Source organism: Eretmochelys imbricata, chromosome 8, assembly GCF_965152235.1.
Source record: "Eretmochelys imbricata isolate rEreImb1 chromosome 8, rEreImb1.hap1, whole genome shotgun sequence".
In the NCBI taxonomy this organism is placed as follows: Eukaryota; Metazoa; Chordata; order Testudines; family Cheloniidae; genus Eretmochelys; species Eretmochelys imbricata.
In genome coordinates, this window is record NC_135579.1 from 50,167,490 (window position 1) to 50,194,797 (window position 27,308).

The 27,308-nt window shown below is 43.5% G+C and overlaps 1 protein-coding gene and 1 non-coding gene across 2 annotated transcripts in view; both read right to left on the reverse strand.

The window, feature by feature from the left end:
• Positions 1 to 2,948: 2,948 nt before the first annotated feature.
• Positions 2,949 to 27,308, reverse strand: part of COP1 (COP1 E3 ubiquitin ligase) — a 224,126-nt gene continuing 199,766 nt past the window's right edge. The window contains exons 19-20 of the mRNA XM_077824025.1: positions 6,770 to 6,814; positions 2,949 to 4,125 (exon numbers count right to left, since the gene is read on the reverse strand). Of these exons, the coding sequence (XP_077680151.1) occupies positions 4,108 to 4,125; positions 6,770 to 6,814 (63 nt within the window). The 3' untranslated portion in view covers positions 2,949 to 4,107. The remainder of the gene's footprint in view (positions 4,126 to 6,769; positions 6,815 to 27,308) is intronic.
• LOC144269665 (small Cajal body-specific RNA 3) lies at positions 25,968 to 26,104 on the reverse strand. Its single transcript, XR_013346977.1, has one exon.

The following is a 27,308-nucleotide window of genomic DNA, read 5'->3' on the forward strand; positions in this document are numbered from 1 at the left end:
AATGTGATGAAGAGTAAGAAAATTTCCTTTCCAATAATCCGCTGCAGTCTTTATGGATCTTCCATAGTTCAATAAAATTATTCTAACCAAACTTGAATCTTGCACTTTGTGGCAAAACGCCAGCATTAACATCTGGTCCACGCTCATGGTTTAAGAGCCTTGTCATATCATCACTAATTGACGTTTCCCCTTGACCATCACCTCACATTCCCTCTAGCAACGAACTTCTTTCAGTTCAGAAGCATCCTTCTTCTGACTAGTAAATGAATGTTCAAATATTTCATAAAAGAAGCTGGCTTGCTGCACAGGATTTTGAAGTTTTTGCTTGTTATGAGAGAGAATTTACTAACACACCATCTATGGGGATGCACGTTCGTTTAGTCAAAGTAATTCAGCGGGCTGCCCAAAACTACTGCTTTTTCAAAAAAGGGGACTACAAAGCAAACAGATTTCCAGGTGTAACAGTAATTCTCTAGATTGCATTCACAGCATTTCACTGGAGTTTAGTAGCCTTTTGCATTTGAACTTTTCAACACTTTATGATGCGGCAGTCCACAGCCTAGTTTGGAATGTCTGTGGGTAAAGGTATACACCACTGTTATCAATATGCTGGAAGATATTTGTGTGTACATATACACACAAAGTACATCCTCTGTACACACTAGTGATACATGTATACATAGCGTATCTGTTTGCTAGAACAGACAGCCTTCAGGCATTTCTGTCTCCATGCCATAACTTCCTAACAGGATTTCATGACACACTGGTTATGTGCCCGAGCCCTGTCTATACTAGCAGTTACACACTGCTAGACAAAGTTATCGGAGGGTGTGCCTGCACTAGATAATGCACACGCTGCGGCTAACAGGCATGTTGTGTGGAGGCTGTCCCAGCATCTCAGGTGTGCCTAAACATTTACAGATTCAATCCTGACAGGGATAATCTCTTTTCTGTATCTGTACAGCACCATGCACAAGGGTCCCAACTGGGACACTTGGTGCTACCATGATATAAACATTTACCTCTACTACCTGGCCTCATAACACCAAGCTAGGCTACAGATCTCAGAGAAGAAAGGGGCTTTAGAAACATTGCAATACCACAGATTAAAAAGAACTTTAGCCAAATGCTGCTAACACCGCTTATGGTAAATAATTATATGACATATACATAGGTTTACCTGGAGGAAAGAAAATTAAGGGGATTAAAGCAGAGAACATCTTCCAAAAGCAAAAGCATCACTCCATTCATGAATTGCTGTGCTTCTAATTAGAGCCAGACACTGAATTTACATTTATCTTGATTGAAATAGAATAGAAACTTAAAAACAAGGAACTTAAAGTTAAACTGTTTTCCATTTAATTTGCAAAGTAGCCTTAGAGCATACATGGTATGTATTTTGCTTCTCATTTTAAGATCTCAGCCTCACCAGACCAATTTTCAATTAAAAAAACCAACAACAGATTTTCAATTTGTGTGCGGGGGGGGAAAGGGAAGTGTAATGTCACCTATCGAGAATGGCTGTTTGGGCATAGAGCTGGGTGAAGTACAATCAAGTTTTGGTCTATGCTGATCCTTTGTCCCCTGATGTCCAAAAGCAGGGAAGGGGTTTTACTTTTTCAAAACATTGTTATGCCCTGCTGATGGCAACTTCTTTAAGAAGCCTATAAGAGCAAAGGCTGCCGCACCAACCACCAAATCAGACATCAAGGAAACCCTCTTGCTAAATATAAGGCAGGGCAGCCGACAATTATGCAAAGCCACCTGGGATAAGATATTGAATTGGAGATATCAATGAAAAAATGTGTCCCTGACAGAACTGAGTCTGGGAGAAACATCTGGAAGCAGTCACTCATCCTCAAAATAATATATATATTTAAAAGCAGCAAAATGAAAATCAAGAGCTGCTGCTTTGCTGGGCATTTCATGCACGCCAAACCTGTGACAGAGGAAACGACCACAGCCGGGGTGCCATTTGAACTTCCTTCTGCCATGCCGATTCCCATGGCTCATATGGCTGAGACCTGAAGATGGCACCTTAGAGTGGGGCAGTTGCTGTCATGCTTCCTTTTGCTTCTGATTGGTCCTTCCCCTGCTGAACATTCCCCATCCCCCCCTGCTCATCCACCCACACGCACACCTGAAGCCAGGGAAGAAAACAAAGCACTTGAGAAACCACATCCAAATTGCATTTTGAGTTGAGGACCTTCATCTCCTGCTTGCCAGATGCAATCCTAAGAATGACTATAGTAATTTTGTTCATCTACATCATCTTCCCAGTTGGGATTTTCAAAGCACTTTATAAGCAAATTAGCACTAATAAACTTCATGATTCCTGTCAGTTACGGCTACCACGTCTCACCCTCACCAATGGATAACATCAGCATGCGGAGAAGTTAAGTGACTCACCAAATGTCACTCGGGACATCTATGGCAGTCAGCATTAGACTCCACAATGCTCAACTCCCACTCCTTTGCTTTGCCCACCTTTATTCTCTCTCTTTCCTCTGTCCCTAGGTCAGGGGTCCCAAGGATCTCACACCTCATCCTTCTAGGAAGCTCCAACCAAGCCATTAATCTTTGGATGAGCTAGGATGCCTTTCACAGACGGGCAACACTAGTTCCCAAATGGGATGGGAAAGAATGCAAGACTCTCCCTTCTACCAAGTGAAGCCCAGCACCCATGTGGTACTCCCAGACTGAAAGGAGAAGTTGAATGTGGGACCAAAGTGAATTCAAGTGAGATGTTTGTAAATAAAATATTTCCATTCGGCATCACTATGCACACAGCAAGTCTTCAGGCAGATAAGAGTGGAAACAGATAAAACGGTATACCTTCTAATTCAACTTTAAACTTACACTGGGGTAGTGTTACTAGCAGCTCTGTATTATTGTCATGCATGAAAATGTGTTCTATCTTCTTGACCCCTCACAAAGTAACAACTTAACACTCAGCACGATGGTTTATTCCCCTCTCCATATGTACAATTAAGTGTAAGCCTGGTTATTAAAAATAAAGCTCCTGTGTCGCGGCTTTGAAACACACTACAATCAATTAAATTCCCCCCTCATTACAACATTCAAAATGCTTGGTTTCCCCACATGATATGAACTGGGGACAAACAACAGGCCACGTGACAGATTGGATATGACAGCAGAGCTCTGGTAACAGGATCTGGAGCCTTTCACCTCTGTTTGAATGATTCAAATCCAGCCCCACTCAGCAGTGCAGGAAGTTGTTAGCTGATGGCAGTCTGGTGGCCTATGAGAAATAGTTTGGTGGAGTCAGTCCAGTTCACAGTCAAGAGATGTCCACGTCACAGTTGGTACCCTTGTTTTGTTGGCAGGCTGCAGAGGTGCCAAGGATTTTGTGGGCACGGAGACAGAACGACCCCATCCTTACAAGCAGTCCCTCCAGGTCAAGCTTGAGGCATATTGGAAGGGGCGGAGGGAAGCTGCTACTTTCCTGTTGATATCTGGAGGACTTCAGTCTCCAGAACTGTCAACCTGGCAATTTTCATGAACACTGAATGCATCTAAAAAACCAACACACAACTAAACCACATACATCTTACGCTCTAAAAGCAAACTGCTTCGATGTCCCGGTAAGGCTCAGAGATTTTTTTTCCCCTGTGGGGATGAAAGAAAACCCCAGGTAAGGTAACCCAGAAGTGTGAGATTCCATAGTACAGCCCTTTTGTGGTCCTGTTAGCTCCCTTCCCAAGTAAATCTGTTCCCATATGCAACAAGAGAGAATCTTCCAGCTTCACCTTGTGGCTCAATAATCTTTATTATTCCTTTTTGTTATTTGTTTTTATTTAAAAGAATTTGTTTCCCTATCATAAAAATTAGACAACCATACAAGCAGCAGCAAAGTCTGTGGAGTTAACCTTGATGGCAGACAGTTCACTGGTGTTCCCAGTGTTTCAAAAGGTCCTATAGGGTCCGTAAATGGAAAAAAAAAACAACAAAAAAAAAACAACCAAACATGACGACTGTGGAGAGGAATATCAAGGTGGTTCTGGTTTCTTGCCCCACTGAGGATCCCAAATGAAAGCTGTAGCATGTCGGCAGGACCAAGTACCTCACGCCTTGAGAGAAAACACTTCATACCAGCTCCAGTACCTGGTGAAAAAATGGGAGCAAACAAGCAATTAGAACAGAGATTTACTGTGTTCATTATCTCCTACATCACTCTGCCTCCCTTCCTTTTGTTCTCCAGCATAGAGTAGTGTCACTGAAGGGCCTTGGGTCCTGGCATGCAACACTTGCATGCCTTTTGTTTTTTAAAATGGCATACATTATGTTCTGATATATCACGACATGATGCAAGACTGTCCAATCACCTCTCATCTTCTTTGCTCCAAATGAGCACTTTCAATCTAGTGACTTTCTGGTGCACTGATGGAGACAGCAGACCCTTCTGTTCAGACATGCATGAACTAACTCTTCCAAGCTCTGCCAGCACCATGATCTGGGGCCCTGGAAGGCAGAACTTCCCACAACAGCATACAGTTTGCACATTGTGCAAAGCTGTGTGGGTACTCATCAGCTTAGCAACCGATGGAGTCCCTATTAATTCTTCCTAAACCTGGTCCCATCCCACTGACCACCAATTAAAAAAGGCAACACCAGAATTCTGTCACTGTTTACACATTTCTCTTCATATCTTCATTAATTAACAAGCTAGGTGTATATGCAAAATCTCCTCTTTACAACCAATTTTTCCCTGCTGCTGGATTCACTTAAGGATGTCATACACCTCTGTGTGTGTCACCAATTTCACTAACAGGGAACTGATTGAAGTAATGAACAACAAATTGCAACCATACTAAATGAATCACCCAGGAGCAAAAGACAGCAGATGCAACATACTACTGCAGCAGGGGTTACCAGGGAGCTAATGCAGAATACTTTAACAGTTAAAAATGCCCTGCAAAGAAAAAAAACCACCACACATCACTGGGGCCTTTTGGGGTGGGGGCTTCTTTCTGATTAATAAGAATGAATTGAGAGGTGAAATTTTTCCTATTCAATTCCCCTGTTTTTTGTTTTTAACATAAAAATATCAGGACTATTAAGTCCAGTCAGGTTTTGCCAGAGAACTAGAGTGGTCACTGAAGGTCATAGTGACTTGGTTGCACGGAAGGGAAAAGAACCCAGGTCTCTCGAGGGGTGGAAACCTTTGGGTAGTTTGAAAATGGATTGTGAAACACTAATCAACAATTACAAGAAAAGGCTAGAGCTTGACTACAAAGCCATTTAGGCACCAAGCCTCTAGGGCTAAGGGGATTATGTCCCAATGGAGGCTAATGTTGCTGATCACGCTCTGGGGCCAGTCTGTGTGGCATGAGCTATGATGTGTAGTTCTGACAATCAGAAAGTGGAAAGCGTGCAAATTCTGAGGTTCATGGAACAACCAGGTCGACAACAAGCAAAGAGTGTCAGCATCACCATTTGGTGATAAAGTACCAGGGACAGATTCATTTACAGACTGCCTGTGAAGAGAGAGGTCCTGAGGACTGGAGACCAAATCACAGCTATCAACCTAGCATCCTGTTTACTATCTTGCTGGAGACTGAACTCAAATTTTGACATTTTAAGAAATCTGACTTTAAATTTAAGTTTAAAAGGTAAGTTTGCAGTTCTAATTAGCCGTCATGCCACACACAGTCCCTATGGGAAAGGGAAGGAGATCTCTGAGCAAGTTCAAGGATTGTTGAACACTAGCCTCTTCATGCAAGAGGCAGCCAGTCGAGTTTTGCAAGCTGTTGTCTGTAGGCACAGATTTCTGTGCTAGGAATGAAAAAAGGTGAGTGGAGCATGTGCTCGTTTGGAATATCAGTTCTTATTGCTGAGAGTTTGGATTTCAGCATGATTCATTACGGCACCCTAACTCAGTGGTAGTAGCCAAAGGACTGCATCTGGCTAACACAGGGGTTCTCAAACTTCATTGCACCATGACCCACTTCTGACAACAAAGTTACTACATGACCCCAGGAATGGGGTGGAGCCCGCCGCCTCGGGTGGGGGATGAGGGGGTCGCAGCCTGAGCCCCGCGTGGGGGTGGAACTTAGGCTTCAGCTCTTGGTCCCAGCAAGTCTAATGCTGGCCCTGGCAACCCTATTAAAATGGCAACGCGACCCACAGCTTGAGAACCGCTGGGCTAACACCAAGGTGTTAAGATAAAGCCTCCTCAATTTGTGGCTCAGCCACAGAGATTAGCATGCAAACATGAATGCATATGCACGTGCGTGCGTGCGAGCGGCACAACATTAAATTAAAGTCTTGCACGTCAATAGTAAAGCCACAGTCACTTTTGGATTGATGACAAAACTCTAATGGCTTTTATGGCAAATGAAACACGGAGCCTATGCGTTAGTACAGGAACACAACCCCTATGTGAAAAAAGAACAGCATTACATGGCTAATCTCAAGGGTAACATACTGCAAAATGTTTCAAGCTTTCCCGCTCCATGTCGGTGTCTCTCGTGTGCTGCAGAAAGCCCCTGAGCACTGGCAACAGCACAGTGGCTGCTGGACAGTTGCCACCACCTTTTCACACCTGTCTCCTAACTTGGCTTCTCTGCTTTCAGTTCATTTTATTCTCCTCTCCAGCTTGTGCCACAGGCAAATGCATCGCTGAAGCTACAAACACCCACAGATGGGATGACCTCTTTTAACGGCTTCTTCTGGCTGCAGAGTTATGACCTTGCCCCCTCAGAATGGATTCAAGCGTTTAAAAATGGAGATGCAGGAAATAACTTACCTTAATTGTACCCTGGCTGTTAGCAGCGATGAGCACATTGGATTCCTGAAAAAGAAGAGGAGCCATCAGAGTTTGCAATGTGGGTTCAGAGGGGGCATAGAGTAGGGGACTGATTTTAAACATTGAACACTTGTCTGATTTCAAAGGAATTTAACTCCTGCCATTTCTGTTGGGCTTTTGTGGCCAGAAATCTTATTTTGAAAGATTACATAAACTTGAAGAATTAGGAAGCAACAATCCTTAGTGCTTGCATAGACATTTAAATCTTGAAAGTAAATTACAAACACAAATTAATCGTCACAATACGCCTCTGAAGAAGACAAGTAGTATAATCATCACTTATCTCTTGGCAATATGTATACAAAGGTCTCTGGTGCCTAAACGAAACCAAACTGAACTGAATAATTAACATGACTCCAAAACCCTCCAACTAAGACAACATGCCCAATTAAACAGCCAAGAAATCTGAAATAGAAAATAAAAAGAGGAATACAACAGCTTCTCACACACAAATCAGAAGGGTCAGAAAATACAGCAGTTCAAAAGGAAGAGAATCAGAGGACTTTGGCTCTGGCCTGAAGGATGCTGGACTTCAGAAGCAGACTTTGACTCCCTTAGGGAACTGATGGGTAGGATCCCCTGGGAAGTTAATATGAGGGGGCAAGGAGTCCAGGAGTGCTAGCTGTATTTTAAAAGAAGCCGTAGGAACAAACCATCCCAAAGTGCAGAAAGAATAGCAAATATGGCAGGTGACCAGCTTGGCTTAACAGTGAAATCTTCAATGAGTTTAAACTCAAAAAGAAAGCTTACAAGAAGTGGAAATTCAGACAGATGGCTAGGGAGGAGTATAAAAATATTGCTAGAGCATGCAGGGGTGTAATCAGGAAGGCCAAGGCACAACTGGAGTTGCAGCTAGCAAGGGATGTGAAGGGTAACAAGAAGGGTTTCTACAAGTATGTTAGCAACAAGAAGATGGTCAGGGAAAGTGTGGTACCCTTACTGAATGGGGGAGGCAACATAGCGACAGATGATGTGGAAAAAGCTGAAGTACTCAATGCTTTTTTTTGCCTCAGTCTTCACAGACAAGGTCAGCTCCCAGACTGCTGCACTAGGAAACAGTATGGGGAGGAGGTAAGCAGCCCTCATTGGTGAAAGAACAGGTTAAGGACTATTTAGAAAAGCCGGATGTGCACAAGTCCATGGGTCCAGATCTAATGCATCCAAGGGTGCTGAGGGAGTTGGCTGACGTGTTTGCAGAGCCATCGGCCATTATCTCTGAAAATTTGTGGTGATCATGGGAGGTTCCGGACAATTGGAAAAAGGCAAATATAGTGCCCATCTTTAAAAAAGGGAAGAGAGAACACTCGGGGAACTACAGACTGGTCAGCCTCAATTCAGTCCCCAGCAAAATCATGGAGCAGGTCCTCAAGGAATCCATTTTGAAGCACTTGGAGGAGAGGAAGGTGATCATGAACAGTCAACATGGATTCACCAAGGGCAAGTCATGCCTACCCACCTGATTGCCTTCTATGATGAGATAACTGGCTCTGTGAATATGGGGAAAGCAGTGAACATGATATACCTTAACTTTAGCAAAGCTTTTGACATGGTCTCCAACAATATTCTTGCCAGCAAATTAAAGAAGTATGGATTGGATGAATGGATTATAAGGTGGATAGAAAGGCGGCTAGATTGTCGGGCTCAACGAATAGTGATCAATGGCTCCATGTCTAGTTGGCAGCCGGCATCAAGCGGAGTGCCCCAGGGGTCGGTCCTGGGGTTGGTTTTGTCCAACATCTTTATCCGTTATCTGAATGATGGGATTAATTGCACCCTCAGCAAGTTCTCAGATGACACTAAACTGGGGGGAAAGGTAGATAAGCTGGAGGGTAGGGATAGGGTCCAGAGTGACCTAGACAAAACTGGAGGAGCATTGGTCCAAAAGAAATCTGAGGAGGTTCAACAAGGACAAGTGCAGAATCTTGCACTTAGGAAGGAAGAATCCCATGCACCGCTAAAGGCTGGGGACTGTCTGTTAAGCAGCAGTTCTGCAGAAAAGGACCTGGGGATTACAGTGGATGAGAAGCTGGATGAGTCAGCAGTGTGCCCTCATTGCCAAGAAGGCCAGTGGCATATTGGGCTGTATTAGTAGAGCACTGCCAGCAGATCGAGGAAGTGATTATTCCCCTCTATTCAGCACTGGTGAGGCCACACCTGGAGTACTGCGTCCAGTTTTGGTCCCACCCCCACTACAGAAGGGATGTGGACAAATTGGAGAGTCCAGCGGAGGGCAACAAAAATGATTAGGGGTCTGGGGCACATGACTTACGAGGAGAGGCTGAGGGAACTGGGGTTATTTAGTCTGCAGAAGAGAAGAGCGAGGGCGGATTTGATAGCAGCCTTCAACTACCTGAAAGGATTCCAAAGAGGATGGAGCTCAGCTGTTCTCAGTGGTGGCAGATGACAGAACAAGGAGCAATGGTCTCAAGTTGCAGTGGAGGAGGTTTAGGTTGAATATTAGGAAACTATTTCACTTGGAGGGTGGTGAAGCACTAGAATGGGTTACCTAGGGAGGTGGTGGAGTCTCCATCCTTAGATTTTTTTTAAGGCCCAGCTTGACAAAGCCTTGGCTGGGATGATTTAGTTGGTATTGGTCCTGCTTTGAGTAGGGGATTGGACTAGATGACTTCCTGAGGTCTCTTCCAATCCTAATATTCTATGATTCTATGCCAGAGATATTTGAAGTAGGTACCTCTCTCAGGCATGTATAGAGAAGTGGTTCTCAACCTATTTACCACTGTGGGCTGCATATGCAGCTCATTACGTGTTACGTGAACCGCATCCACATGCATACTACCTATGTGGCCCTGAGGATGTCACATGGGTCGTAGCTGTGTGCTGATTGGGCTGTAAGTGGTCCACGGGCTGAGAACCATTGGTATAGAGAGTCAAACTAGGCACACCTCGGTTGTCTATTTATATGGCCTGCTTCACCAGTCTGGTAGATCCCCAGGAATATTAAGTTCCCAAATTGCAGGCTCTGGATGGGAGCGTGCCTGCTGTCTCCTACACACTCAAGTCCACCCACTTCAGATGCTTTGGCAGGAGACAAGGTACGGGAAAGATCCAAAAAGAAAGGCAAAAAGGAGAGAGATTATCAATAAGTTAAAAGAAAACTCCTGGAGGGAGGAAGAACCCTGAAAAAGAACTCAAAGAGGCAGAATCACACTTCTCAGAATGGTCTCCTACATTCCTTCTTTTCTAGCCATGCAATACCAGCAATTGTAGTGTTTACTGCCAAACTGCTTGGTCTAAAAGCAACAGCTATTAGAAGCAGCAAGATAAATGGAAAGATCGGTCTCAGAAAAGGTATTCATCCTCAAATGAATTGGGTTTAATTATCCTATCACTTCACAAATACATTTTTAATAATCTCAGTGAACAGAATATCCCCACTTCAAAGGAGCATTATACACTTGCATTCTGTGTGAGAGTTGGAGGAAAACAGCTTGCCTAAACCAGCTGAGTGTAAAACTGGTAGATGCTGGCACTTTGTAGCATCAGAGGTGAACACACTGTTAGCTCAGCACATAGCAAGACTAGGCTAAAAACTGCCTTATCGTGAAGTTCTGACGTCTGCAGGACCACCAGCTTTGAAACAAAGGGAGAGAAAAACTGATCTATTATTCAACATAAAAAGCTAGTGATCTAACAATAGTTGCCTTTTGGTAAACCACTGGACTACTGCGTTACAAATGGATTTGATCATCCCTGGATAGCGTCCATTACAGGATTAGCAAGAACTCTAGGTAGCATCTCACTTGTGACCCTCTAAGCCAAAGCACTTGTGTAGAAAATATGCCCTAAAAAGAACCAATGAAGTCCCCATTTCAATTCTTACACTGGATAAGAGGACAGTCTTGATATTGGCACTGTCTGAGAATGCCACAACTTCTCAATTTAAAGCATCAGAACATTATGCCAAAACACAAGGACACTTATGTCATTAAGGAAAATCTTTGATAAACATGTACAGAAACAAACAAACAATGTTGGGACTAAAATGCCTGACAACTAGATTACACTGAGATATCTGAAAAGGAGTACTTGTGGCATCTTAGAGACTAACCAATTTATTTGAGCATAAGCTTTCGTGAGCTGTAGCTGTAGCTCACGAAAGCTTATGCTTAAATAAATTGGTTAGTCTCTAAGATGCCACAAGTACTCCTATTCTTTTTGCGAATACAGAGTAACACGGCTGCTACTCTGAAACCTGAGATATCTGACTAATTTTTGGAGACAAGGGAGGAGCATAAACATATCAAATGTCTAGTACAAAGAGCTGGAGCTGATAAGTGCAAGATTGTTGGTTGTGACTGATTCTTGTTTGCATTGTGAATGACTGGTAATTCTGCATCGCTGCTGCAGTCTGTCAGGACACCACTGTAAATGAGCTCTGGCTCAATAAGCTGCTTTACCAGCTAAATACACTCTTTCCTGAGAATCTGCTGTTTTTCCAGCAGAACTCCTCTCTGGGTCTGAGATAATCACTGATCTGCTGCTTTCATCCCCAGCACACAAACAGGAGCAGACACAGGGGAAATTAGCACCATGTCTGTCACTGAACAAATGGCCACTTACTTGTCAAAGCACTCTAGCACTGTGGTTGCTTCTATGGGGCACAATCTAAGTAACTTTTTTATCCCCTGGAGGAGCAATTCTCTTCCCCTTTGTATTGCCTATAAAACAGCCATTATGCTCAATGCATTAAAAACCTAAGCAGGCTGTGAAATAAAAATTATTCACATGGCATGTGATCTGTAGATTTACAACTGGTGACAGATGCACGTGTGTTTAATCTATCTTTTTGCCTGTGTATACATAAACAGTTGTCCAGTTTGCGCCATCTCTAGGGTTGATTTTAATGCTTAACAGGAGCCATAAACTCAATTTTAAGGTTCTTTGAAAAATGCCCAGAACGTATCATGGCCTTTATCAGCATATCTTAGATGCCATCAAAAGGCATGACAACTTACTGTGAGGACAGGAACCTCCACTCTCCCAGACTGAATTGTATGAAGAACTGTTGCTTGCCCTCGAGTAACCGTAATTCTTTGAGGTGTTGGCTCTCACTCTAGAGGTGCATGTGCCTCACACACGCAACGGAACAGGAGTGTCCATTGAGGCCTCACGTGCGCCCAGTGCCACCACAAGCTCCTGCATCAGGACATAAAGGCCAGGGAGGTAGTGACACCCACCCCATCCCTGAGTTCCCCCCCAAATCAAAGGCATTTACTGTGGACTCTGATCATCAAGGACGGAAGGCAGGTCATGGGATCCATGACTACAACATCTCAGAGAACCAGTTACTGTAGGGTAAGGAACTTTTCTTCCAGTCCAGGTGGCTGGCAGGCAGTATCCTGTCTAGATGGTAGGAATGAGGAATGTCAGCAGCAGTAGTCAAAAACGGAACTACCAGCTCTTCTGAACTTGGCATTGGCCCTGGCTGCCACGCAAAGGCATAATGTTTGACAAAAGTCAGTGGGCTACTCCTTACTGCTGTCTCTCTGAAATAGGCCAAAGAAACTGCATGTGCCCTAGTGAAGCGCATCCTGGCATTTGGAGGGAAAAGGCACTGGTCCACTAGAGGTTCCCTGTGATGAGATGGCCTGCCTTTTGATGAGCCCCAAATAGTCACAAAGAAAGGAGGAGACAGTCTGAACGGTTTGGTTCTGTCAAGGTAACAGAAAGGCTCTGGAAATGTCCTAGGTATGTACCCTCTTCTTTCCTGGAGTCAAGTGTTGCTTCAGGAGGAAGACTGATAGGGTAACTGATCAATTTAGGTGAAACTCCAATATCATCTTAGAGATAAAGCTAGGGTGTGATCTCAAACATCTTGTCGCGGAAAGGATGTATAAGGAGGTCTGACCATAAGGACTTGGAACTCTCCAACCTTCAATGCAGAGGTTACTGCAGCCAGAAAGGTGGATTTAAGGGAAAGGTGGCACACTGAATGACCCAATCCTGTATTGAATGGAGGCTCAGTGAGTTTCAGGAGAACAATATACGGTTCAAATCACTGAAGCCAATCCCACTGGTGTCACAGATAGCACTGGCACTGAAGACTACACTGACACCTACAGTAGGGATTGTCAACCTTTGCATTTCTGAGCGCCCCCCGCCCCCACCATGCTATAAAGACTGCAGGGTCCAGGGCGGGCGGGGGAGGGAGGGAAGAGGGGAGAAAGGGAAGGGAGCGCCCTTGGGTATAGGCATAGTTTGACTTCTCTTTTGCAGGGGGGTGGGGGAAGAGGAAGAAGAGAGGGCCTGATGGGCAGAGACACAGCTCTGCACAGTGGGGACGGGGGAGGGAGTGACCACTCCATCCCGACTCACCACAGCAGGCCACCAGCCTGTCTGGGGGTGTGTGTGTGTGGGCAACCAAAAATTATAACTGAAAGCGGGGGCCTCAACTCAAAGTTTGAAAGTCACTCAATGCAGGCAGAGGGTAGCTAGGGGCTGTGGGCGGACAGGGGTTAGCTCAGGATGCAGGGAGGGGGTTAATTAGGGGCTGTGTGCAGATGTGGGGGGTAATCTAGGGGCTGTGTGTGGACAGGGGAGCAGTTCAGGTGCAGAGAAGGGTTAGCTAGGGGCTGTGTGCTGGGTCCCCCTACAGTTGTTGCTCCCCGAAGGCTCTGCCTCCCAGAACCAGGTCCCTTTGCACGGGCACCCCTTACTGGCTGAGGGAGCAGTCAAAGGGGGCTGGGAGCTGAGGAGTAGCTGCAACCCTGGGTACCAGCAGATGACAGGAGAATGCTGTGGCTGCCCCCTGCATGGCACCAGCCAAAGCAGTAGCTCTCTGCATTGCCCGGCTCCAGCTTCCCAGCTCCGACCTGGCCAGGGGTTAGGGCCTCAGGGAAAGGAGGAGGAGGAGTGTGTGTGTGTGGAGCTTCCCCCAGGACTGCCCTGCTCTGGATACGGCACTGCAGTTTGGTGGGGCAATGCCCCCTATGTCTGTCCATGGGCTCAGGACTTCTGCCCCATGGGGAAAACCAGGGCTCTGGCCCTGCAGCTCCCGGCGTTAGCCCCACAGGGGGCACTGGGGCTGCAGCCATGGGGGCCTACGAGTCCCCCTGAAAGGGCTTGATGCCCCCCCAGGGCACTGTGGACCCCCAGTTGAGAACCACTGACCCATTGTACTGAAGTCTAGCACTCAGAGGGGCTACTCCAAACAGAGACAGAGACTCCAGAGACTCACAAAGGTAGATCACCTATATGCTCAGGTGTCTTTACTTAGCACAATCTTCTCTAAATTGGTCTTTGATATCACTTGTCTGCTAGACATGGCACTAGAGGAAGCTGGCTTGTCTGCTACCAGAACTCTGAAGTTCATCTCTTCAGGACCTGAAGAGACTTTCATAGATTGAAGTTTCATCTTTGGGAGCAATCACAGGTCTTGTGACTTCTACATTCTTGCAGAGAACGAAAGGATAATGGGACTCTCTTACGCAGCAGAGGCCATTGCTTTGTCCACCTTTCGATGGAAGTCCATTGCAGGACAGTCAGGGCTTGAAGATTGCCGATTTTGGATCTGCCATGTTGATAAGACCTGTATGGGGGATGGGGTGGGGGATCCGTATGGGAGCTTTCAGGGGAGCTTGACCATAAATCTTCAGTTTATATGGGATGATAGCATTCACAGTGGTCATTGCTCAGAGAATTAGAAATGTGCTGGAAGTTTTGAGCAGTTTGAAGAAATTCTCAAAGCTAAGAATTAGAAGGTCAAACACACACCAGGTTTTGTCTCACTGCTGTAGGTGGTAAAGGGAAACTGAGGGAGAGTCACAATTGTCCTGTCCCTTATGTATTTGTTTGAGAATATGACGCAGCACAAGTGTGTATATGCAGCCCAAACAGATGCTGCTATTCAAAAGGCTGATCTTGGGCGCCTGCATATATACAGTGGGATCCACACTGACATGTACTCAAAGACAAACACTGTTTCAGACAGTGACTGAAAGCTCCACTCAACCACTCAGACCCAGCTACATATTAATGAGCCTCTCGATAGCCACTCATCTGTGCCCAATCTTGTCATTAATGAAAGACAGTTGTAAGAGAATCATCAAGTACTGAGTCTCTCTCCCTCTTTCCTCCCCACAACCTCAGGCAGTTTGGGTGAGTTGTAGCATTCCTAAAAATGAAAACTAGATGGGCACTGATGAGAATCAAGCATGGCACAAGCAGTGGCTGCCTAAGCTTCCCCAGTACAGCTCTGCCAAAAACTGGTCCCTAGTATTGGAGCTGCTGGGACAGGGACCTCAACGCTTCAGGCTGGATCCACAGGCATAAAACACCCATTTTTTTTTGGGGGGGGGGAGGAGCTGGGAGAAAGCAAAAAAGGAGAGGAAAGCCTGCCCCTTTCCTGTTTTTTCATTTGCTTTGTCCCCCAAACCAGAATTTTAGAGGCCATAGATTAAAACCTAAGCTAATGCACCAAAGTACCTTCCTGTCATATTTCCTTCCGAGAAACACGTAATCTTCCTAGGAGTTGGGGATACAAAACCCGGTAAAGTACCAGGCTTGGAAATGGAGAGCTCTGCAATTTAATTTTTTTTTTTTGCTATTAGAGATCAATAAAAAACTCAAGCTGTAGCTATCTTAAATGCCCCAGAACATTACTATTCATCCTGCCAAAGGTGATCTCCTGGGACTATGAACGTGTGCTTCACATGTTTTCTCCGTGATCTAGAAACGTGATCCTATCCTGAAGAGGTTCAAAATAAAAAGGATTAACACAAACACCATGCAGATAATTTCTTTTTCTTGATATAACCCTGTCTGTGAGGGCCCCTCTTCCTTGTCTACAAAACTCAAATGCAAAATATCACAGCCTGGTAAAAATATGCCTGAAGTAATAGTTGTAAGTTGTCTGAGGAATAGGAAAGCCAGGATGCTGATTTCTAAGCACATTCTCAATTACTCTGTTTGAAATGAGATACTAAATTAAGGAATTTTTTATGTACCAATTACACAGATTATCTTTGAATGTGGTAGCTAAAAAAAAACCCACTACAAAAGACACCACATGAAATGTAGTCTTATTGAGAACAAAAAAAGTACTTGAAGTGAAAGAACTGTATTGAGCGTCTAAACAAACAAAGCTCTCCAGCCTTGTAAACTAGCAAGTCCAAGAGAAAAATGCATAAATAATGCAAGGGCATTTCATAAGGGCCATTAACCTTTTAAAGTTTGGTTTTGTCAGACTAACAGACTGGAACCTGATCTAGCTACATTTTCCACTGAAGGTAAAATTGCTACATTATGTTATACCCATGGCCCTGATTGTAGAAACAAGAGGAAGAAAAGTTTGGCAAAGGAAATATCAAGGTATTTGATTTTCATTTCGGTCATGCCCTTAATGCTACCGATTGTGATGGTGCTATACACTGCAATGAACGTCAGAAATAGTTTGATGTGCTGAAGCTACAGTTTACTGAAAAGATTAATTTGATTGTAACCATTTGGAGCAGGGATCACCTTTTTATCTGGTGTGCTTGCTACTGTTATATCCAGTTACTTTTCACACTTAAAAGAATTCACCCTCTTTTTTAGGATGACATTTTCTCCAAATTTACAGCACACTCTGAGGGTAAAGTTTGAATATTTTGGGAATTTTCAACTAAACTTATTATTTAGATTAATTTCAAATGGGACCATTATGAAAACATTCTCTGGAGTCTGACCCTTTCCCCCCTCCCAGACCCATTTTACTAAGAAAGGGTTAGTTTATCATCACACTTTGCAAATAGTTAACACTCACTGCCAGCTAATTTGGAACATATATTCATGTTCCAAGTAAAGTTGGCTGCCATTTGCCATCCCCCCTGCCCAATGAGATTGAAACCACAGGCAGTTTTCAGGAAAGATTGCCCTCATTTCACTAAAGCATTTGCTATTAGCCATCCTATCTCTCAACCTTCAATCCTTCCTATGTGCGACTCAAGCCACTGAAATGTGTGAAAAATGGTCAAATGATGGAACACCTATGCTTTGCTACACACCGTGCCATAATTAATAGACTATGATGGTTTCTCAGTATAAAACCTGGTTTAAAAGGATATTTTCTCATTGTATGAATAAACCAGTTTTTTAAAAAAAGGAATCTGGAAAGAGGAATTCTGTCACATGAAACTATATGACGCTCCAATATGGGTCATCAGCGGGTTTGAACCCTAGACCTGCAAATCAGATCCCTACCCAGACTACTCCCATGTGAACTACAGAAATAACTTTTTGCCTATGGGCGGGACTAATGTATTGTGCGTAGCACTTTTGTTCATCTTTTGGAGGCAGTTTCTTTGTGATGATGCAGAGTCCGTAGTGTCCATGGAAACGCGCTGTGTAGCGTTTCGGGGAATTGTTAAAAGGTGTCTGACAAGCAGGACACAAGGATCTTTCAGGGGATGGCTCTGACAGACCTGGCACAGGTTCTGGAGGCAGCGATCCCTTTTTCTTAGCCACTGAGTGGTCTGGGGGGAGCTTCTCCCCCGAACATCTTCTAGCAGGTTTTGGTACCAAAGAACTGAGGAGGGCCTGTGCCTTTTCTTCAGTGCTGGCAAAAGGGATCAAGGAGCCTCTCTCACCTCTGGTGCAGTGCTCTGTATTGAAGCCAAGCTACCCCCTTAAGCAGACACTTGAGCCTGGCTGCTCTATCTTTGAGTGGAGCTCAAAACCTTTACAAACCTGACATTTGTCACTGCTATGGGATTCTCCCAAACATTGCAGGCAAGACAGATGCGGGTCATTGACCAGCACAGGTTTGTTGCAAGACCGGCAGGACTTAAACCCCAGAGAGAGTTCTGATACCAAAAGATTAATTTTAATCAAAAAGATCTAAAAACTAAAACCCAGCACTAAAATTTAACTCAACTAACTCACTCATTTCCAACAGTAACAGAGAACATACAAAAAGGAGCGAGGGAAGAATTAGGCATAAGAAGTCTGAAATTGCTCCTACAAAAGTCACCGGTGGTAAGAAGGAACTGAGGGACATTAGGGGCAGCACCACACTTGTATACCTACTTGATGCCTTATGTAATGACAGAGGGCACACAGGCCAGTGCAGTAAGTACTGTTGAGAGAAAAAAGTTCCCTGACAACTGCGCATGGAATGCATACATACCCACAGTGGAACGGACATGTGCAAACACTTGCAGAAAATATATTACCTCACCCATGCTGTCTCCTGAAATTCCTGGGACCAACACTGCTAACATGAATTCTGTACATCATTCTGACAATTATTTTCCTTTTCACATGTGAAGATCAAGTCTCTTCAACACAAAGAAAGATCAAAATTCGGATTATTTGGAAAGAAATGTGCAACAGCCTAGAAAACGCAAGAATGCACTCAGGTGTCTCTTTCCAGATTCAGCTGTTAATATAAAACATGGGATTTTTTTTTTAATATTATTTTTATTTATTTTTTTTTTTAAAGAGTTTATACTTGATACCTGTATATTTTTAACAATGTAATTATTCACACAGTGAGAGACAATCTTTGTGTGTGTGTGTGTGTGTGTGTGTGTGTGTGTGTGTGTGTGTGTGAACGTGTGTGTGTGTAAAAATAAATAGAGGGAGTTGCCCAATTTGTGTCATGTCTGGTACAAACGTGTATGTGTTTTCTTATCACACAGAAGTTCACAGACGCTCTACAGGACCCTATATCAGGAGAAAGCTTTCAAAATTAGTGTTTTCATCATCTTAACACAAGTACAACCTGCAGGTCCTATAGAAAACGAGATGTGGACTAAGCAGAAATTCACTTCCCAGCCTGTTAAACCCCTCTACACCATTTTAATGCAGACCAACGCCTTTACCTCTTATTCAGACGTTCCTTTAGATGAAATAAATCCCACAAAATCAAAAATGTTTTCTGGCATTTTTTTGCCCTGCATTTTCCATCTGAGCCACATGTGGATCCCTTGACATAAGGAACATCTATCCCTGCTTTATTAAAGCCTCTATACTGAAGGGACCCTTTATTAGTGCCTCTCTTTTTTGGTTTCGGAGTAGCAGCCGTGTTAGTCTGTATCCGCAAAGAGAAAAGGAGAACTTGTGGCACCTTAGAGACTAACAAATTTATTTGAGCATAAGCTTTCGTGAGCTTTTTTGGATTTCACAGTTAATGCATTTTTTCTGCTTTTATTTAGGCTGAATTCAGCACAATAGTCTACCGTATAACTGGAAGCTCATTCACTATCATACATACACAAATCTATGCCTTCACTCACAGCATATGGGGGCAGAGTGGAAAGTAGTCAAACGCTCGCTCCAATGAGAGACACTCACATAAGAAGAAAGCCATTTGCCAGCCAAGTGTGAAATCATTTTTTCTTAGCATGACCTTTCTTTCAGCATGTGTTTTTCAGAAAAGCAAGATTAAGAGTGCAATTCAGGACCTGGTCGGAACAAAAAGGCGTGTCTGACTGCATGCGTGTAGGGAGCTGCCCACAGGTTGCTATTGATTTATCCCATTTTGTGAGGTCCTCTGAACCCTAGACAGAAACTCAAGCTCGCAAATAAGAGGGGGAGGGGGCTGTAAAAATGGGGGTGGGATTTGGGAATCCTCTCAAATTTTTATGCAGCAGGTGCAATTCTCTCTGTATTTCAGTCATTCTGACACAAAAATGTATACAAATAAGCACTTACCTGGAATTTACTTGGAATTCAGTCTGGAATAATTTGTCAGTGACAAATCATGCTATAAACACCACAAAATACAGAGGCCCAATGGCTGGTGCACAGTTCCCAACAGGCAGGCAGAGACATTAAAACCAATGTATGTCAGTATCAGCATTTAGAAAAATCCGCTCCCCCATATGAGGGAATGCTGAGCTTCACTGCCCGTCTCATCCACAACAAGGTCTCCAAAGCCCCCCTGTTCCTACACAGCCATATCTCCTGGGACAGGCTTACATTTCAGACATTCTCCATAAGGAGTAAGCTTGAGGCCCTGAATGAAATCACAAACTGGAAAGAGAAAGCAGGAGACTAAAGACCCACTGTAAACCAAACAAAACCATCTGAAATCAAAGGGTCCATGTGCACTACACTCACAGCTATTACAGCAGAACTGCTAACACCACAGTTGCAGCCCAAGCTGGTTAAAACATGGTCTTGGATCATACAGCAGACCAAATCATGCCCCTGAACCATGCTAACCATGTACATGGGCCCAGATACCTGTGTAAGCCCCCTTCTCTTTCCTGTTCTCTCTTGACCACACAAAAACGGATATTGTTTATTACCTACAAACTCTGGCTGAAGACAACCAGAGCATGCTCCCACTGAAGAGTGATAAATTGTTTCTAAGTGGGTCTAGTATGGTTCGTTCGTGAATTACACAAAGCTCTTTCCCACCTGCTTTGTGGAGCCCAATTCACTGTCTCAACATTGCTTGAGGCTCCCTTGGACCAGGCACAAAAGGTTGGTCCAAATATTAAAAGCGGAGTCTCCTGCATACAGACACCGACCAGCTAAAGGCTTGCTTTGTAATCGCCTGCTTCTCCTACTCTGCCAGTGCTGAGTTTCATCCTCTAATTAGGTGAATGATACAGGTTTAAAAACTGACCTAACAACCTTGACATTAATATTTTAAAATTATTAAATCTCAATTCTATAATGCCAATAAAACACTTCTATGTGCAGATTTAATGAACAATGCAATCAGTATAAAGTAATACTTTGAATTTATATTGCACATTTCACCAGAGGATCCAAAGACCTGGTACAAATGCTAATGAAGCCTCACAAAGTCCCCATTAGGTAATTAAGTACTAACCAGATTTTACAACTGGGGAAACTGAGGCAGTGCATTCGCCTGACTTGGCCTAAGCTGCAGTAAATTGGTGACAAAGACATCAGTAGAACCCAGGGAGTATTTACTGAGGAGATGGAATAAATATGCAGGGATGAATATAAAGGGTTACTTTCCCCTATCTAAATTCTGCTTCTGGAGTACAACACTGACTTACAAACTGAAGGAAAACCCATTTTGAAGTTTACTTTTCGCCAATCAGATTAAGAGCCCACATTAATACCATAAAGCCAGTTACAAACTAGCCCTGTACTCCACTATATGGTTGAGTCATACAATGCTTTCAAGCCAGCTGGATCAGGGTTGAGTCTAGTCACAGTTTCTAGCTCTGGACTCTAGGACACACGCCCAGGCTCAGACCACTTATCCAATGCCCTTCCTTGGAATGTGGGATACCATGCTCTCCAACCAACCTAAATCCTGAAATCCGTGTTTTAGACTTCCTGAGCCTCCGTCACTTACACACATGCCCTCAGACTTCCACCCAGACTGTGGGCACTTTGGGCTTTTAGTCTAGATCCTTCAGAGACAACATAGCAGGAAAACAAGGAATGCAGTCTTAGGAAAGGAATTTCTTAACCACTTTACTCTTATAAAGCACTGGAGAGCTCAAACACATCCTCCCCATGACATCTGATCTACCCTTCTGTGGGTCTAAGGTTTGTCAGCCTGAGTCCATCCTGCTTGCTATCTCCTGCAAGTCTTCCTTACAAGTGGTGATTGCCGGCCCCTTGCACAGAGAAGAACCCCACTCTTATGCATAAGAACGGCCACAGTAGGTCAGACCAAAGGTCCATCTAGCCCAGTATCCTGTCTTCCGATAGTGGCCAATGCCAGGTGCCCCAGAAGGAATGAACAGAACAGGTAATCATCAAGTGATCCATTCCCTGTCACTCATTCCTAGCTTCTGGCAAAGAGAGGCTAGGGACACCACCCCTGCCCATCCTGATCATTAGCCACTGCTGTACCTATCCTCCAAGCATTTGTCTAGTTCTTTTTTAAAAAAAAAGAATCACATTTTTACTTAACAGGTCCATTGGTTTCCTGTGCATATTTGAGAGTAATACATTTAGAGTCATAAGGTTTCCTTATTTCCTTTCTAGTCCTGTTTGCCCTGCAGAGACAACCCAGCTAAAGACTGAGTGAGGTTGTCCTATATATCAACAGAATTGTTTCCAAATTCCCCCAGTTACACCACAGAAAACCCACAGACGAGAATGGGGTGCAGAGGTGTAACAAGGAAACACATGCTGCTTGACTCAGAACTCTGGCTGAGTTTGCAAACTGACCGTTAGAAAAAAGTATCATTTCACTTGTAAACCAAAGACATTTGCATTGGGAATCAATAGAGGATAAGCATGGAACCCCAAGATGCCATTTTAAAAGAGTTACTCTTTATAGTAAAGTCACATTGTTCAATATTACTACTAATCACCAAAACATAAATGTTTGCAGTGTTGTTGTAGTCCTGTTGGTCCCAGGATATTAGAGAGAGAAGGCAGGTCAGGTAATATCTTTTATTGCACCAACTTCTGTTCATGGAAAAGACAAAATTTTGAGTTACACAGAGCTCTTCAGGTTTGAAGAAGAGCTCTGTGTAGCTCAAAAGCTCATTTCTTTCACCTGTACAAACTGGGTCCAAGTAAAAAAAACATATCTTGGGTATTGAGACACATTGTGATGAACTGAAGTTTAGTTAGAGCTGATTTGTGATAGGGATAAAGGAGTGTCTGTCCATAAAATGTAAAGCATTGTATTAATCCAAACAGCTGTGTACAGTATAGATGACAAATATTCAATTTCTCCTTAACATCTCACTATTAATCTTTCACTTTTTTTTCCAGGGGTGGGGGGAGGGGGAGAGAAAGAAAATGGAGATCTTCTCCTCTTAGCATGTTAAGAGCTACAATCAGAAGTTCAACTTCACACACTTTTGCACAAATGCAAACAAGAACAATTGCTCATTAGTCACATTAGAAGTCAGGCAAACTGTTAAAAGTTGCCATCTTTCCCATTTTTCAGAAGATATCCCAAGTTTGACAGTATCATCTCACAAACTTGACTTGTGGCACATTAAAGTATCTGAAACAGACACAGTGCAATACACATGCCATGCACGACACCCTCAGTTTGTCTTGCAGAATAAACTATTAAAGATGGTAATCCTACCTTTGCATGATCTGAAAGATTTAAATGAGGCCTACTGCCTGCATCTGAATTAATGCCGAAGGGGACAAGGAGTAAGTGCCTTATATAACTATCTGCTAGATTGGTCCAATGAACCTAACCTTTCTGCATGCAGAGGGGCAACTCAAGTTAGTAACATATGCTAGATACACAGCTCAGTAGTTACAAGTCACTTCCAGTCTCATTCTTCTGCAATGTTTTACAGATACAAAAATGAGAACTTTAAAAAATTTCACCATGGACCGAGTTTAAAGCCAGGTAGTTTATATTCTGCCTCATTTTATTTTGACAGATTTACTGATTGTGATAGAAAAGGCTGAGACAGAGATGCATGAGTCTCAACACCACAGGGGAATTCCCTATTTCTGTCATACTGAAAAATCATTTCCTTTCATTCACCCTTCACTTCTAACTCAAACTAATACTTTGAATATACTAGTCTGTCTGCAATTTTATCATCAAATAATTGTAAGTTAGTTGCAAAAAGATGACAGGACCATATATCCTACCAAGTAACGGTGCCAACATATATAAAAATTCCCACCTAAAAATATGTTAGATTCACTTATGGTTACCAGACTGCATAAAAAAGGAAGGAACTAAACTTAAATCATTCAATAAACCATCGATGCTCCTTTCCTAACCCTAATTACTACTTTTCTACCACTCACAGCCCACATGTATCTCCACGAACACCGGCCACGTGATCTGACAAATAGCAGAGTTAGTGTGGCTTGCACACATTACAAGGTATGAAGCCTTAAATGGTTCTGCATGGGCTCTGACTTGGCTCCCTCACATGCCAGGCAGAATGTCTGTGCCAAAGCATTTGTACATCAGGGGCTCCATGTTTCTATCCTACACAGGTTCTTATACCTGCCACGTCAGCGCAGCATGAGTGCCTTCCAGTCATGCATTAAGAACTGTAACAACTAGCTGTAATGTGTGGTTTGTTTTTTTCTTGCATAGCACTACAGCCTCAGTGCTGAGGGAGCCCTTCAAGCCCCAATGTCGTGGCACAGGCACCCTGGGGTCTCCTCACAACCTTAGCTCCCTGCATGCTTATGGACAAAGCCTCTCCCTGCCCCAGACACACTCCCACATCCTGGCTCAAATGCTCCTAACTCCTCAAAGTTCTGCTCAACCCCTCATGCTCACTCAAGCCCTACTCTGCTTACCCCCCACATCTCTAGTCACCACACTACTTATATCCCTACTTGCCCCCATGTCCCCCCAAAGCCTCACCTCTCCCCTGAGCCTAACCACATGCTTCCACCTACATATCCAGCAACCTTGCTCAGTAGAAGTACATGTAGCGCACAGGAAATCACATACTTTGTTGTGTCGATTGCATGCCAAGATTCAGGGAGACAGTCTGGCAGCACTGGAATACTGAAACGCCTGATGGATCTGAACAGTTCCATCAGTGAGTCTGATTATCCCAAGTAAGGAAAAAATGGTTATCTTTACATTTTAAAATCCCAGGAGTGGCTTATGGCCAAGATGGTAGATTGTGAAAGAGAATTCTGGAGCTTGTGGAAAGTACGGTTGTAGAACAGTGAACGCAAAAGAAAGCGAGTAAAACAAGCATTTTAAAATCTTTTTTTTGCAAAAGTTAGTAATTTTTTCACTAAAATAATTTCACAGAAAATTCAACTTTTCTCTGAAGAGTCACTGCACCAGATCTGGACACTAAATTAAATGCAGAAGCATTACATAGAGGGTTTTGAGTCCTGTTTTAAGCAAAAATTTCAGTGGAACCTTATCAATGAAATCCTGTTGATACTGCTGTAATACCACATTGGTCATGCTGGCATTCTCACGTGAGCATTTTTATAATGTCCATTATAAAGAGCAGTGGAGCCCAAGCCCCAAAGCTCCCTGGAGTTCATATTTATGGTATTGGGTATTGACCGTTCATTTAAAAATAAACCAAACAAGGTAATAAAACAAGATCACTTGTCTGCATAAGAGAATCAGGACTGGAACAGTAAGGGTGTCAGGAGTCAGGTGCTTTGGTAAAGCCTCGTCCAATGAACCTAAACCTTTCCAGAGGTCAGAGAAAATTCCGAACACAGATGCACTGGCATAGCTGCAAAGGCAGCCTGTGAGTTATTACCCATATATTTCCTTTTTAAAAAAAAAGCAAATTATTCACTTGGAATTATCAATCATATGCCCTCCCTGAACTCATTCATTAGGTCATTACCTTCTCTTCCAAATCTATCAAGTCCCACTTGTGTCACTATGTCTAAAAGAAATCAGCCAATTCATAATGACTCGAAAGGGCAGACGTGGCTAGTTGGAACTTGTAACCATTAAAAAAAGGAAAATTTATGTAACAATTTTATTGTCTCTCTCCTCACCGCTCACTTTTTGATGTCAATTTTCTTTTAAAACTACATGCTCTTTGTGTTTCAGTAGAGTTTTCATTGCACTTAGCACCCTGGGGTCTCAATACTGACTGAGGCCTAAGGGTGCTACAATAGTTCAAAAATATTGAGAGCAGGAATATCTGGATATCAGGGCCTACAGAAGGTCCCTTCCCTAAGAGAAATTTACTGACTGCTATGGCCAGCTTACTTATCCTAATGAGCACAAAAAAAAGGGGGGCGGGGGGAATTTCACACAAAGCCTGACAGCTATGATTATAGCCTTAGTTAAAATATAAGGAGCTGGGTAATTACTGGCAATTATACTCAGCTCTGAAAAATCACAGAGGGAACCTTGCCTAGTGGCCCTCTCTCACGCCCAATCCATTACAGCTGCATTGTACCACTGCCTGTGGCCTTGTCTACACTTCAGGAAAAAGTCGATCTAACCTATGCAATTTAAGTTACGTGAATAGTGTAACTAAGCTACGTCGACTTGAGATCTACTTACTGCGGGGTCCACATTACACGATGTCGACAGAAGACTCTTTCCCATCGACTCCCCTTACTCATCTCAATCCGGTGGAGTACAGGAGTCGATGGGAGAGAGATCTGCAGTTGATTTAGTGGGTCTTCACTAGGTCCGCTAAATCGACCGCTGATGCATCAATCGCCGTGTGTCGACCCCCTGCTAACTGTAGAATGCCCTGTGGAGACAGCTATAGGAGTGGGGAACAGGTCTGGATGAGGGTGAAACAGTGTATGGAGGGGAACGATCAGGTCTAGCTAGCTGTCCTAAACCAGACAGAGACCTCCACTTTACTCTAGGAAGACTGCAAATGCAGACAAAAGACATTTCATTTGTCCACATGGTCAGACCCTGCAGCTTCCAGTTCCACTGCATTTCATTATTAAAAGGCCTCTTGTTACGTGATTTTTTTTTATCCCAGGCCCTGACTGCATCAAATCCTAAATTTAACACACTTTAATGCATGCAAATAAGCTAAAGAGAAAAGGATTCAGATTACAGAAAAAATATAATTAAGTAGACAAATTTAACCCAGAAGGTCAAAACCATTATTAGCCAGTGTGTGAAAGGTTGCAAAGATGTGCACACCACACACATACATAATGGCATTAAACGAGGCGCTCAAGTCTCCTTTGCAATTAACTTGGGGGAACAGCTCACTGGAAATTTTAAAAACTTTACTTCTACTAGTCTGACATCAGGCCTAAAGATCTCCTGGCCTTTACTGAGCTCTAAACCATGTAGAGCAGCAAGCTATTGGTGCATTGAAAAGCCAATGTCCTTACAGTAATACCACTGAACATCAAGCTGTCTGAACAAGGATATGCATATTAAATGATCTAAAATATATGATCTGTCACTGGATGGTAGAAAAGGGGACAGGGGTTTGGATTCCCCATGGCATTGACTGGTGAGTCAGAGCTACCCAGGCTCTCTAGTTATGTCTGCAATACAACACCCATGGTTGGCTTGCATCAGCTGACTCAAGGTTGGTGTGTGAGGCTATAAAACTGCAATGCAGATGTTTGGGTTTGGGCTTGGGCTGGAGCCTGGACTCAGGGACCTGCGAGAGGATGCCAGAGCCCATGATCCAGACTAAGCCCAAATATCTGCACTACAGTGTTATAGCCCCACATCCCAAGCCAGAATCAGCTGAGACAGGCCAGCCATGGGTGTTTTATTGTAGTGTTGACCTATCTTTTATGCCAGGACGTCCAGAAACCTCACTTGGGAGCAAGGGGTTAAATAAATGGATTATGTTTTTTAAAAAATAGATTTGTAAGTGAATTTCACTTCACTTGAAGTTGAAGGAAAGATCATGCTAGCTAAGACCAGGTATAACAAAAGGAAAATGTATAAGTATCAAAGTCTGTTCTTCAGTTCTGTCCTGCAGCACATGCTGTTATGACAATCCTGGAGCTCTCCTGAGCCAAGAGTGATCATTATTATACATAATGGCCTGGTGGTTTGGGGATAATCTGGAGACTACATTCATTCATTTGTTAATCTTTTAGTCAGGATTAGAATCCAGATCCCAAAAGCTGAACAGCAAATGCATTATATTGATTC